This window comes from Xiphophorus couchianus, chromosome 23, assembly GCF_001444195.1.
Source record: "Xiphophorus couchianus chromosome 23, X_couchianus-1.0, whole genome shotgun sequence".
Taxonomy (NCBI): Eukaryota; Metazoa; Chordata; class Actinopteri; order Cyprinodontiformes; family Poeciliidae; genus Xiphophorus; species Xiphophorus couchianus.
In genome coordinates, this window is record NC_040250.1 from 24,841,450 (window position 1) to 24,855,774 (window position 14,325).

Sequence of the window (14,325 nt, forward strand, 5' to 3'; positions counted from 1 at the left end):
CAACTGATTTATTGTGTTACTTGTATTTTGTTAGACGCTTTATGTTTTCACCTTTTCCAGTTTTATTTATGGCAGACAGCAGATCTTTGCACCAGGCTCAGAGTTCAGGGGTCAATCGTCTGATTGGTTTGGTGTTTTTCCCTTAATACATTAAATCCTAATTTCCTTTTGCTTTCTTTATTATTATTATTATTATTATTATTATTATTATTATTATTATTATTATTATTATTATTATTTCTTTTACTTAATAACCTTCATTTAACCAGGTAAAGAACTTATTTAAGCCAAGGTCTCTTTTACAAGGCTGACCCGGTCAACAGCACACGCTCCACAAACCTAATTCGTTAACATAAAACTGTATTTTTCAGTGCAAATTGTCATAAATAGTCATTTTGAAAATGTAGTAGAGTTGTGGACATTGAAAAAAAAAAAAGATAAAGTGCGATAACTGTTAAAAAAAAAAAAAAATATATATATATATATATATATATATATATATATATATATATATATATATAATATGCATCATGTATTCACGCTGGTTGTTGATGTCAGATCATTTGTTTAAGAATAAGTCAAATGAATGTATGAAAGCAAAAAACTTAAGACGTATCAATTAACAGGAGGAATATGCTTATATATATATATATATATATATATATATATATATATATATAAGGCATCTAGAAATCACTGCAGTTTTCAAACTTCCTCATGGTTCCTGTCTCTTCTTTGGACTTTGAATGTTTCATCTGTCCACTGCTGAGTAGCATATTGAGTAAAATTCCCTCAGAAATGCAGAAGGTAAAATGTAAAGGGTTTAAAACGAAATGAGATAAATAATGCGCGAACTGGAAAAGTACAAAGTCCAAACTTGAGAAGTGATTCATCAGCTGCAGCATGCCAGGTTTTCAGCTAACAGCTGTTTAAGGATCACTGTGTTGGTTATGAAATACTATTTTTATGTCCGCAAAAGGCTTCATGGTTAAACTGGGACTTTGTGCAAGAGGGCCTGAAAAACTGTTTACTAAAAGGATTTGTGCAGGTTCTTTTTTTGTTTGTTTGTTTTTCACGTTTAGCAAAAAAGACAAAAAAAAATATGAAAGTAGCCGGTTTGGAAAAGGAAATGTTGTAGCTTATAAATGCAGCGTGGCGTTTTGTTTTTATTTTTAGTCAAAGTTAGCTCCTAAGTCTTAAGAGAGCAATAGATGAGCACTGAACAAAATTCTCCTGTATGGTTATAATGCTAAAAGAAGACGCGACCAAAAAAAAAAAAAAAAAAAAAAAAAAAGGCGACCCACAGCTAATATAAATGTAATTATATTTTCACGAAAAGTCGCATTTGTATTCCATTTCTGATTACCACGTGGATTCAAAAGCAAACGAAAGTCGTCCGTGCGTAAAATGGGCCTAACACGAACCCTGTGCGGCCGCTGAGTGACGTAGGACGGGAGGAGGCGTGGCTAACGGCGGGGATATCAACAGGGAATCGATGAAAGGAACGGTTCGGTTCATTCAGTTTCCACGTTGGCTCGGAAAGGGAAGCAGGGCAAACACGGAGCATGAAGACTGTACCGTCACCCGAGACTCCGGGACACAAATCCAGGAGGAAGGTGAGGAGAACCGACTGTGTGTTCAACTACTTTCATTTAAGGACAACAGCCAACAAAAATAAAATAAAGTACTTTTCCTTCTCCGTCCTGAAGGCGTCCAAACCCATGATGGAGAAACGCAGACGGGAGCGAATCAACAGCAGCCTGGAAGCCTTACGGCTACTGATGCTGGAAAACACGCGGAACGAGGTACGTGACGCTTTACTGTCGGTAAACCGAGGGGTGTTTTGTACAGGGTTCAGTCATTTGATAGTTTTGGTCGTTTGGTACCAGCCACGAAACAGAAGTCGTTTTCTACGACAAGTTTCGCGTCGTCTAGGCAACTGATTTGATCTATATATATATATATATAAATAATTACATATTTCCGCCTGTAATTTGTCCCCTAATTTACAGTTAAACATGTATTCTTTTCACACTGGGTTATTAAAATAGCGCAAAAGTGTAACAGATTCATGAATAAATGTATCCGTTGATGGTAAACTACATAAAAATGACTAAATGTCATCGGTAGTTTTTTCCAGTAGTGTGGAAAGTAAAAAAAAAAAAAAAAAAAATTAAAAAATCTAATTTAAATGCACAGTTCACAATCTGTGCGAAAATGCATGTTTTACATTAACGCCTCAGAGAAATCAAAATGTGTTCACTTGTAAAATATAGTCAGAAAACCATGTCATCAATTTGTAGACTTTGGCTATTTGTGATCTGAGTTTTATACTTTTGGTATATGTTTTAGATATAAGTAAATAGAGCAAATAAATAAATTAAAGCATTCACTTATAAACCAGTTATGGTTTCATAAAGGACTGAAACGTCCTGCTGCTCTCAGGTGTTTGACCTCTATTACACTTTTGCTGTTTTTAAAATAAATGAGCAAAACCAGCTGAATTGACCTGCAGCCATTTTTAAACACTTTTTTTTTTTTTAAGTGATTTTTTTTTTCTTCTCTCTCACGTTTCTCCTGCTGCAGAAGCTGAGGAACCCGAAGGTGGAGAAGGCAGAGATCCTGGAGAGCGTCGTCGACTTCCTGAAGAAGGAGAAGGACCACCGGGCCGCGAGGAAGGCGTCTCCCGAGGAGCAGGGGCCCGCCGGCGGCCCCCATCGCAGCTACCACGACGGCATGAGGTCCTGCCTGCTGCGGGTCAGCCAGTTCATCGCCTCCAAGAGCCTGGAGCTGGAGGAGGCCAACGCGCTGCAGGCCTCGCTGAAGCTCTCGGGGCCTCTGACGGCGGTGGTCGCCCCCGGTGACGTCCCCGCCGCACTCTCCCCTCAGCGTCTCGTCTCGCAGGGGTCCGAAACCAGGCAGACGCTCTCCTCCGCATCAGTGCCCGACCCGGTCTGGAGACCCTGGCCTAAATGACGGACACGTTGACAGATTTGTACAGCATGGACACTTTTTTTTTTGCACAGATCTTCTTTAGTTTTCACATATTTCCCCTTTTTTTTTTTACATACCTATATAAACCCAGGACGCACCGATCCACTTTTTGTCACTTCCGACACCGAAACCTGAGGCTTAGTGTCGGCCGACACCGATCCAACGCGCAGAAAGCAGAGCTGAACGTACCGGATTCCAAAATGCATCTGATGAGTCGGCGCCAGCACACGGCACGCTTCCACAGCTTCACGAGTTTGGTCAGGCGTGTGAAAACGACAAAACTTTCATTTGTTCAGTACTTTCAGTTCGGAGCAGAACAGCCCATTTAAAATGAGTAACAAAGAAACTGACAAAAAAAAAACAAAAGGTCGACTATTTTGGTCAAACGTGTGGAAAAAATCAAATGGAATCAGGAATTCTAAACATGTTGTACACAGCATAGAATTAGACTGCGTAGATCTGCCTTGATGGATCGCATTGTCACCAATACCTGATCTAGATTGTTTTTCCAATATCATGACCAATGCAGATATTAATGTCAGTGAATTTCTAATGTGAATTTTTCAAGCTGTTGTTTTATTCTGCATGCGTTATCTCCTTGCTCCTTCCACGTCTCTCTACTCTCCGTAGCTCACCGGGTGGTGGTGTGTTGTCGCTTTGCTCTTGCACACAGACACACACACACACACATCGGCAGGATCGTCCTCCGTTCAGCGCAGTTTCCTGGCCCTTCCTCCAGAGGGGCCTCTTGAAGGTTCCTGCAGCTGCACTTTGGAGAAGCCTCCAGAGGAACATTAACACATACTCCATCCAGATTGGACAGCAGTTATGACGCCTATTGACATGTAGATGGGAGAGCCGCCGTCTCTACATGGTGTTCGGACGACTTTTTTTCACATGTAGAGTGGGAGAGGATTGCTGTGATTGGCGCGTGTTCAGAGAGCAGACCGCTTCGGCAGCGTCTAATCCACAGCAGGGCGTAAACCCCGCGAGGTCGTCTCGCAGTGAAACTCACACTCTCTCTTTCTTTTTTCCTTGTCAAATAAAAATACAACAAATACAAACAAAGTTTGTCCTGTTAATGTCTGTCTAGGAGCACATGACCTGGAATCAGTGCTGGCAAGTAAACTAATATATCATTCCTAAGCTAGCGACTTGTGTCACTTTTTGCCAAAAATTATTTTTTTTCCTAAATCATCTTTTGGCAAAGAAAAGTGACACAGGCCATAATTTGATTAGATTTTTGCCATATCTCACTGAGCTTTTACTCAACTACAATGTTTAAACTTCTTAAACATTTCAGTCGTGCAACAAAGATTAATATTATGCTTAATTGGAATCTTTCATTATTATTTTGTAACTGGTTTATAGCTATTTTATGTGATTCAAAGCAGCAATGCACACTTGTGAACTGGAAGGAAAATGATTAAAATATGAAAAGTGTTTGTTTTTTATAAGGAGGTAGCCAGCCCAGCCCAATAAGCCAAAAAAAAAAAAAAAAAGCGATTTTATTTACTTACTTTGCCTATTGTTAATTTGTATTTCTGTATTGAGTTTTACGTACATGTTTTATTTGAATAAATTACTCTGTGTGCCTTTCTGTCACATGATTATCTATTATTGGAATTTTTCCAGAGGGCCCCATGCCCCCCCAGCTCCCTCGTGGCATCGCCTCTGTCAACAGGACAACTATCAGTAATAGTCTCCACAGATCTGTCTTTTCATAGAAGAGTGACCAGAAGAAACCTATTGGCTCAGTTCGTATTGAACACAGTAAACATGTGGAGGAATGTGCTCTTGTGAAATAACACTAAATGTGAGTTGTTTCAGTCTAAATGCAAATCATGAAGTTTGATGGAAAACTACCAGCAGTACATGCTGTGAGGATTCCTTTCTTCAGCAAAGAGAGGAGCTAAAGACCGGGCAATCGTTGAGGAAAACAGAAGCTGTGAAAGACCTGAGACCGGGTGGGGGGTTCAGCTACCAGCAATCCTAAACACACAGCCAGAGCTGCAGCACAACGGTTCAGATCAAAGCATATTTAGGTGTTAGAACGGCCCAGTCAAAGTCCAGACCCGAGATCTACTCAAATGAACAACGGGGAGAGACACCCCTCCGGAAACCGTCCAGCTGTGATGGAAATGAACGTTTGCAAAGCATCCGTGGCTCTGAATGCCAGACGTGGCACAAGTTAGAAATCCATTCACCTAAAAGAAAAATAAAGAAATACAACTTAATGTTAGAAAATATGTACTTTTATCAGTATCTTCTCTAGGCTGGCCTTTTTACTTTTACTTGAGTCATTTTACTATGAAGTATCACCACTTTGCCTTGAGTAAAATTTCTAGATTCTCTAGAAAAACAAATTTAACCAAAAATTCACCAGAAAAAAACCCCTCCACACACACACCTGCAGTGTTTGTTAGAGTTTCCAACGTTTTTTGTTTTGTTTTTTTTAACTAAACGGATTTGGAAACATAATCAGTTGCCTGATTTTGTTATGTTTAGTTATGTGAAATATTGTCATTTTTGCCCATAAAATACCAACATTTCTACTTAACTTTATTCCGTCTGTTGACGTACGTTTTAAAAATCAGATGATTGATACTCTGATGAAATACTCAGTACTTGACTGGACCTTCTACCAAATGCTTTTTTACACTCCAGTAATTTCTTCAACGGCTACTTCTCACTTTTACGCCAATAAAAACATGTTGAAGTTGTGCTAATCTTACTCGAGTCTAATTTTTGTCCGCTCTGCCCTCCTCTGGTTAAATATAAAGTGTTGGTTTTCAGAATCGTTTGTCTGGATGCAAATCTGTCCTGATGCTGAGCATTTTAAAGAGGAAAACCAGTCGGTGCTTTAGCTGCGACCCCGAGCTTTAGCAATAAAGGGCAAAGTGGGAAACGTCTTATAAGTACGAATTTATTTTTGACCGTGCAGGGCATGTTTCTGTGTGTTTTGATTTTATTTATTTTATTTTGGCTGTGTTGATGTCAACTGTATGCAATGTGGCCTTGCTGTACTTTGGACAAAATTCCATTTTTATTTAAGTCAATTATTCTTTTAAACTAAACAGAGTGTGCATTGGTTTTTTTTGTAAAACTGACTCGCATTTGATTTTTGTTTCAATTTGTTCCTATTTTCTGGCATAAAACGTTCCTCGGAATTTCAGGTTTTATTGCTTTCCACTAGGTGGAGATATTTTTTCCCATACTGCAAATTACTACCGACTCGTGCATGAGGGACAGAATTGACTTTTTAAAGTGTTAAAAAAAAGGAAATTCAAAAGTATTTCTTTGTTGTAAGAGATGAATTTACTAATAGAATTTCAATGCTGATATTTAAAATGTATTTCTAAAGAAAGAAAAAAAAGTCCAAGAGTGTTGAAAAACAAAAGGTTATTAATCCAAACTGGATTAATAACCAAACTGATCAACATGCTGAAACCATAAAAGCAAGCAAATGTTGGGTAAATAGTGGAAATAACACATTTAAGGTAAACATTCCTCAGAAATCCCCATTCATCCTCCAGAGGCTTTATTTTATCGGGGGGGGGGGGGGGGGGGGGGGGGGGGGTTGTTGTTTTTTGGGGGGGATAGATGGATGAGTCTAAATCCTGAAAACAATCCGCATCCAAAGAGGCGTTAGTCCCGCTGGGATGACCGCCGGACAGGATGCTCTTTGGTGCGCCTGGCAGCTTTAAGCCGAAAAAAGAAAAGACCACACAGGACTAAAGTGAATCAATTACAGCTGAAATCAGATTAGGGCTTTCATTAGGTCAGGAATTATCTTAAACGCGGATTAAACCGGCCCAATAGAACCATTTAAACAAAACCAAAAGGTGTTAATACAGCTGAATCTTTAGGAACAGATGTCCAAAGTGTTACACTTGTTCCCAGTTGATTCCGACAAGTGTTTGGTGGTTCCCACAGCAGACAGAAGGCAATAAAGGAAAAGTGACCGACCGCCTTTTGGCTGCGGCAAAAACCGCCTGAGGCTTTAGGTTCCCACGCTCCATTTCTCCATTTCAACACAGCAACACAGAGTCCTGTCCGCGGAGCAGCTTCACCTGGACGCCATTAAAAATAGCTTTAATTACTCGATATACTTTCAGGGACTAGTCCGTCACGTATGTAGTGCCATACTGAGATGGCTACCGCCGCTAAATCCAGTGAAGACGGACAAGAACCAACCAGAAGTGACTTCCTGGGTTTCTTTTGTTGGAGACGCGCGAGCCAATTTGAGGAAAACCAACAACAACAACAACAACAACAGTGGACACGTGTCGCTCGTCTTTACAGGCCCTCGCTGAACTCGCGCGCGCTACAAAAACGCCGCACCTGAAGGTGAGAACTGCTCCGCTGTTCCACGTGCGCCACTGTTAACGGCTCGTGCAGAAAACACGGCAGTGTCACAGTATTATTTTTAGTCGGACGTCTGAAAAGCTGATATATAAAAGCGGTAGACAAGCTAACAAGACCTTTGAAGAAAGTTTTTTTTTTTTTTTCGTCTTTATTACCGTAAACACTCGTTTTAAATGATCTTGTAACCACTAGTTCTGAGGGCTAACATTTCCTCCCTCATTATAATTACAACAATCGTTTATAATGTTACATAATTTAAACATTTCCAATAAAACACACAGGGAAATGGGAAAACAAATGTTTATTAGTAACATCAAAACAGTCACAGTAAGAACGCTGCAAATTAACGACAAAGTACAAGCAGAATTGACTCAGCTCATGAAACAGGTTGACATTGTGTCATCGTCTCTCGGCTGGGTGTTCAGCATGCTCGAAATACACCAGGGTCTCCGCGTCATACTTTTCCAGGAGGGAGGCCTTGGGCTTTCTGCAGGTCCTGCTGTAAACTGGTCAGGACCTCTCGCTGCTGTTCAGATTTCTTCTGATAGTCTTTCAGGAGCGTCTCGTATCTCTGACTGCAATGGGACAGGAAGGAAAGCGGCGCAAGGTAAGAATACACCAAACATGTCTGACCTGGGTTGATGCAGAGAAAAATCTGCCAAAGTCTTGAGACGTAAAGAGACATTTAGAACAAGCTGGTTGTCAATGTGCTTTGTTGACTTGCTGTATATAAATATTATTATTGTGGGAAAGTAGGAAGGACCATGAAAAGATGTTTCACACAACAAACAACTGAAACCCAGCTGATCTCCTTGTTTAACAGTCAACCATTTCCTGCTATTTTACTTATTTACCAAATGTTCAGTCATTCTCCTCAGTATCGTGGCTAATCTCAAACTTAATCCTGAATAAAGTGCGAGTTTCACTGGCTTTGCGGGATTAAGAATAACAACAGGAGGCCCATTGATATAAATAGCAAAGAGTAACTTGTTTATATACACACCGTTGGGAATAATGCCAATGAAAATTGTAGTAATAGTCAACTAATTTAGTAGTAGATTAATCATTAATTGGAGTACGCAGACTCAAAAAAGGCAAATTTCTCCACATTCAAAATCTTGTGTATGTAACCTGGTTGTATTTCCTTTTTGTTATAATTACACAAAATGTCTTTTTTTTTGGGGGGGGGGGGTATGTGTATTGTTTCTTCCCCGACTGAAACACCTCTAAAAAACACTGTCACTGTTTTAACCGTGTTACTTTAAGGTGGGAAGCCCCTCCTTTTTATTTCTTCTTCTGTGGTATTGTCTTTAAAATGTTTGCGCCCCTTAAGCCCTCGCCTTTTGGCATGTTGTCCTGCGGGAAAGGATGCGGTCACACATATACATTTTTTTCCCCCCCCAAATAAAACACAGAAATTCACCCTGGAGGTTTCCACATTTCGTCACATAATACACAGCTGGGAAATACTGAATGACTTTTTCCTTCTAAAGCTACTGTTGCACTAAATGTTATTTTTGAGAGATCTGTGTAAAACATTGCACAGTTATAACATTCAAAAGCCACTGCATGTCATCTCTATATGAAGTGTGTGGACTGTAAAGTAAAGGCACAGATGAACAGACAAGAGTTTCCCCCTTACATTTCTCCATTAATGTACTCCAGTCGTTTTGCTACCGTGGCTTTAGCCTCATCCAAATCTTGTTTCACCAACACAGGGCCGATGAGCTTGAAGACGGTGTTTGAGCTCTCCAGCAGATCCAGCTCCTGGAGAGAGACGCGTTATGGTAATAATCCAAAGAAACATCCGTGGCGGTGCTTGATTTGTGGTCAACAGAGAAAGACGTACCTCTTTAACAATGTTGTTCTCTGCCATCTGTGTCTCCAGTTTCTGTCGGGCTGAAACGCTCTTACTGACATCTGAAAACAGACAGCGGCACGTCAGCACACCTGGACCGCTACCACGACTAAATAAATGCGTTCACATGATATATTTATACACCGCTAACTGGCCCAATAAGGAATGCTAGCTCGGTGCAGCATGGCAGCCGCCACAACAAGGCTCGAAAGCCCTCACCTTTCTGCGTCTGTGTATACTTTTCAACTTCCGCTTTTAACTTCTTCTGAATGGCTTCCGCCATGTTTGTTATTTTTTATTTTTTTTGCTTTTAACGGCGTTATCAGTGAGACAAATGTGCCAAAGCTTAACTGTAGAACATGAGAGCTCAGTGCGAGCGGACAGGAAGAAGCGGTGGGCAGACAGGATGTTGTGCGGCGTTCAATGCATATTGAAAACTCGGGATTTCTGCTTTCCTAGCAGGCAAACGCCTCTTGGAAGTTTTTATTATTATTATTATTATTATTATTATTATTATTATTCCAGAAACGTAAACAAGATACATGTTAAAAAATATGTATATTGACAGTTTTGTGTGCAACTAATCAGTAGACTGACAATTGAAGATAAAGGCATGTGGCACAGATAAGAAGAAACACTAAATTACAGTAAAAAAATAACAGGGAAATTGGAAATGATTATTTCCGAGGTAACAAGAAAAGCACCATTCCGTAAGGCTGTCTGACTGAACCCCACCTCCCCCAAAACCCTTATGATTTTTTTTCTTTTCACAGAAAACTGGAATCATTAGTTTTATGTGTGTCGGAATGGATTTTTGTCCCATATATCCATCTGGTATAACGTTTAAAACATTATGACGCAGTGGCTATTTACGACTCTTTACGACGCTGTCTGACGTTTTACGGCAGTGCCCACAGTTCCCCTGCGCCCAGCTTCGAGATGGCTTCGTCGTTCTGGAAAGGTGTTGTCGGTGTGGGGCTTTTTGCCTTAGCCCACGCGGCTTTCTCGGCGGCACAGCGTGAGTTTCTCCGCATAGCGGTGGCAGTCCCGCCGGTGTCGGTTGGTTCCGGTCGGTCTGACCGACAGATCGGCACCACGGGCCTGCCTCTCTGGCAGCTTAGCTGCGCTCAGTCAGCTCTGAGGCGGAAAGGCATTAATACTCACCTTTGACACTGACGCATTCATTCCCCGCGGTGACATTTCTGTTTTGTCAAGGCTCCGATCGACAATATTTAAATGTCGTTACGTTTGGCACTGATTGATGCCGTTTGGTGCTTCCTGGTCTCATTAAATCCCGTCTCTCCGTGCAGATCGATCATACATGCGGCTCACAGAGAAGGAGCACGAGACGTTACCAATTGACGTGAGTAACTCCAGGGGTTTTTTCTTTCAAAGAAGATGTCCTGCAACACAATTATACTGCATGCAGTTTGATCTCATTTCCATGGTTCCGAAGTCATTGACGTGCCCGTACTTACAACTAAAACTTGCCAATAATGCAAAACACACGTGAAAACTAACGAATGAACGAATATACAGAAGGAAAACGCACAAATAAATGTCATATTTATAAGTATCACCTACTCGTCTCTTTCATCTTTCATCTGTTTCAGATTGTCCTGCAGACCTTGTTGTCATTTGTGATGACCTGTTACGGGATTGTCCACATTGCTGGAGAGTTCAAGGACATGGATGCTTCCTCGGAGCTGAAAAACAAGTAAGAGCGGCGCACCAATCCCCTCCATGTGGGAACTGTTGGTTCCCATTGTCACAGGGGAGCCTCCGCACTTTCAGATGCATTTATAGGCGCAGCTCTGTTGGGCTTTAACCCAAGACATTAACCGGAGTCCCATAACACGGTTGTTACGTCAAGGCCAGCTGTTATTGTGCAGCCAGATGCATGTTGTACCTTCTGCGCCACTTCATCCACTACTAGCAATGAAGCAAGCATTTCAGGAAAATGCAGGGAACCTACAGTCTTGGTCAGCATTTTCATTTAGTCTAGGTTTGCGTGAAAACTCTGGAAAATCAAGAAAGTGTCTCTTAAAAAGGTCTCAACTACGTTATTAGACTACCACTTGTGCAAAGTTTGTCCAGGAAAGGCTTTAGACGGGTATGAGTGTTTCTGCATGTGCTCTGTGGCCGAGGCTGGACAGCTAAGAAGCTACTTATCTCCAAGAAAAACACAAAACCGGCATTCTGGAAGGCGTACCAAAGTCTTAAATACGTGTATGTAAAATTAAGACCTTATATTCTGTCTTAAATTTATAAAAATGTAAGTTGGCCTTAAATATGTTAATCACACGTCTTATTTTTTGGTTTTGATGAGACCATTCAGTCTCGCATCCGATGGAGTTTTTCTTGCAGGAGTTTTCTGTCAGGCAAACATTTGAGTCACACACAGTCATTGTGTTCTGTGATTATAGGCGGGTTGCGGCTACTGCTAACTACCTGCTAATATACCCTTGCTATCTAGCTGGCTTTTTGGACCTGCCATGGGTCAGTTTAAATGTATCGGCAGGTGGCTGAATGACCTTCATCTTCACCACTGACTCACTTCTGTTGTTAACCCATAGGATGTTGCGTTTATTTTCTGGAACCCCTTAGGGTTGAAATGAATAATCGTGATTAACTGATTATTGTAGTAATAGTCAACTAATTTAGTAGTAGATTAATCATTAATTGGAGTACGCAGACTCAAAAAAGGCAAATTTCTCCACATTCGAAGCAGTAATTAAACCAAAACTGTACTAAATAAGTATACATTTTGCATTTTACCTAAAAACATGTTTGTCTGTAAATAGGTTTTAGCAAAAACTCAAGTGGCGCAGTTTTAGCTTCATCCAGCTCAAATTCGTGAAATGAATGCTATGTTGTTGCATTTAGGGTTGTGTCCAGCTGTATTATTTGTAACTAGAACAGGGGAGGCTCAATCCTGGTCCTGGAGGGCCGGTGTCCTGCAACTCTTAGTTGTCTCCCTGGTCCAACACACTTGAATCCAACAGCTGAATCACCTCCTAAGTGCAGTCAGGTTCTCCAGCGTCCTGCTAATGACCTCATTATTTGACTCAGGTGTGTTGAAGCAGAGACACATCTAAAAGTTGCAGGAGACCGGCCCTCGAGGCCTGGACTTGCCCACCCCTGGACTGGAACCATGTTTTAATTGATCTTTTTTATTTATTTTTTCTCTCCTCAGAACTTTTGACACACTGAGGAATCACCCGTCGTTTTACCTCTTCAACCATCGAGGTCGGGTCCTGTTCCGCACGCCGAAGGAGGAGCCGTCCTCCAACCAGCAGGCTCTGCCCAACCCCATCAGGCTACGCAAGCTGGAGCATTAGCACTGAGCCGGGGCCCCGCCCGCCTCAGACCCTCTCACCGCCCTGATAGGATTTGTTTTTGTTAGCCAGGGTGAGGGGGAGGGCTCTGAGAACTTAACTTCTTCCACTTAAAAAAAGTTTTATTTATTAATAAACTAATATGCTGTCCAAAATTAGCATCTCTGTCCATAAAGTGGTTACCCCCATAAGCGACACTGACTGTGCCAACCCTTCTGTTTTCCGTGCAGATTTGTTTGTGTGTGTGTATATATATATATATATATATATATATATATATATATATATATATATATATGCTATGATGGCTTTAGAGTCTTAAGAGACTCAGATGTTTTTTGCTTTTCTTTCCTCTTTTGAGCTAAATCAGAATAGCACTGCTCTTTTTGAATTGATTTTCCACGGTGGTTTAATTTCACCCTCTCGCTTCTCTACCACCGCTGCTCAGGCCAAGTTTTAAGTTTGTAGATGTGAGCTTTATAAACAAAAGATCCCCCGTGTTTCCCCGAACGACGTCCTGCTGCCTCAGCGTGTCCGGTTTGCGAGGGAAGTTGTTTGTTTTCAAGCCAGGGAATCCGGCTGGAGGTGAGAAGTGAAAGCAGGAAACATTACAGTCTTTCTAATGACACTTTGGACCTTAAAATTCAAACAACTCCCTTCATTTCCGTGAGTTTTGTTTTCCATTATTTTTTTTTACGTTTTGTTAACATCCTACAGACTGTTTTTAATTTAATAAAATTCATACTGGTTTTACAAAGTGGATGTTTTTTTATTTATATATTTCAATCACTGCTGATGTTTTAACTTGATGATAAAAATGAAAAATGCTATTTTATGACTACATGGCTGAATAATTGTAGTTTATGTGCTGTGACCACTTCATGTAATGAAAGACAAGTTTTTGGTGTTGGGCACTAGGTGGCAGTAGAGTAGCCTCAAATGTGGGTAGATGAAGAGTATGTTTTCAGACTGATTGAGCAAAATGTAAAAGTTCATAACATAATGAAATACAAATTCTTTACACTGAGAAGACAAAACTGCATTGTTAAGTTTTGAAAAGATGAGGAATGCAAATCTTGTGCAAATTATGCCAATTATAGCTGCAGTATTTCTTTAATGTCTTTTTTTTTTTTTTTTACATGTTTGTTAAAACTGTCCATATGTTGTGACGGTTAACATGAGACAGATAATCTTAAAAAAAAAGAGCTCCTCTGCTTTTCCCCCCAGTTCTAGCTGCATAAAAAGACAGCTAGGTCAGAAACAACCAATCAGAGTGCTGTCAATCAGGCTTGTGTACACATGCTACAGTTTTTTCCCCATCAGCAGAGCCTGTCATGAATGCTAAAGCTAGTTAGGATGGCCACCAATGACTGCGGATAAGCAGTTTTTGTCACTATGAGCACATTTAGCAGCATGTACATGACATTATTGACATCACTAAGACCCTCCTCCTGGCTCTGACTGGATCTTTCTGACAAGGAGCTTTTATTTCTGCAGATGGAAAGAGTGGCTCAGTGGCTTGACTAAAATCCTCCTGTAAGATGAAAACACATTAAAACCAAACATTAAACGCCAATCTAGACGGTTCGTTTGAACTTTTATTTTTAAAAAACAAAAAAAGATTATCTTAAAACTTTGCGCTTCATATATGTATTTAACAGTTTACAAAAAAATGGCTTTCAAAATATTTCTTTAACTCTGACATAAAGTCACAAAAATAATCTATATTGCTTATGAACATTAAAAAGTAGTGTACATTTTGTAGAA

General features: G+C 40.5%; 3 protein-coding genes and 1 long non-coding RNA gene across 4 annotated transcripts in view; 3 read left to right on the forward strand and 1 right to left on the reverse strand.

Annotated features, from left to right (window-relative positions):
• LOC114139112 (uncharacterized) overlaps nucleotides 1-14,325 on the forward strand; it is a 25,885-nt gene continuing 11,560 nt past the window's right edge. The window contains exons 1-2 of the long non-coding RNA XR_003594387.1: nucleotides 1-13; nucleotides 6,912-6,917. This is a non-coding gene — a long non-coding RNA (uncharacterized LOC114139112). The remainder of the gene's footprint in view (nucleotides 14-6,911; nucleotides 6,918-14,325) is intronic.
• her5 (hairy-related 5) lies at nucleotides 1,303-4,478 on the forward strand. Its single transcript, XM_028008772.1, has 3 exons — nucleotides 1,303-1,616; nucleotides 1,710-1,805; nucleotides 2,587-4,478. The coding sequence occupies exons 1-3, from the start codon at nucleotides 1,566-1,568 to the stop codon at nucleotides 2,974-2,976; spliced, it is 537 nt and encodes a 178-aa protein (XP_027864573.1). The 5' UTR covers nucleotides 1,303-1,565; the 3' UTR covers nucleotides 2,977-4,478.
• On the reverse strand, nucleotides 7,646-9,665 carry pfdn6 (prefoldin subunit 6). The gene is made up of 4 exons (XM_028008773.1): nucleotides 9,440-9,665; nucleotides 9,212-9,282; nucleotides 9,005-9,129; nucleotides 7,646-7,937 (listed from the first exon to the last, which is right to left on the reverse strand). Exons 1-4 carry the CDS (start codon nucleotides 9,501-9,503, stop codon nucleotides 7,817-7,819), a joined length of 381 nt encoding a protein of 126 aa, XP_027864574.1. The 5' UTR covers nucleotides 9,504-9,665; the 3' UTR covers nucleotides 7,646-7,816.
• On the forward strand, nucleotides 9,962-13,588 carry mmgt1 (membrane magnesium transporter 1). The gene is made up of 4 exons (XM_028008775.1): nucleotides 9,962-10,238; nucleotides 10,531-10,583; nucleotides 10,834-10,937; nucleotides 12,417-13,588. Exons 1-4 carry the CDS (start codon nucleotides 10,160-10,162, stop codon nucleotides 12,559-12,561), a joined length of 381 nt encoding a protein of 126 aa, XP_027864576.1. The 5' UTR covers nucleotides 9,962-10,159; the 3' UTR covers nucleotides 12,562-13,588.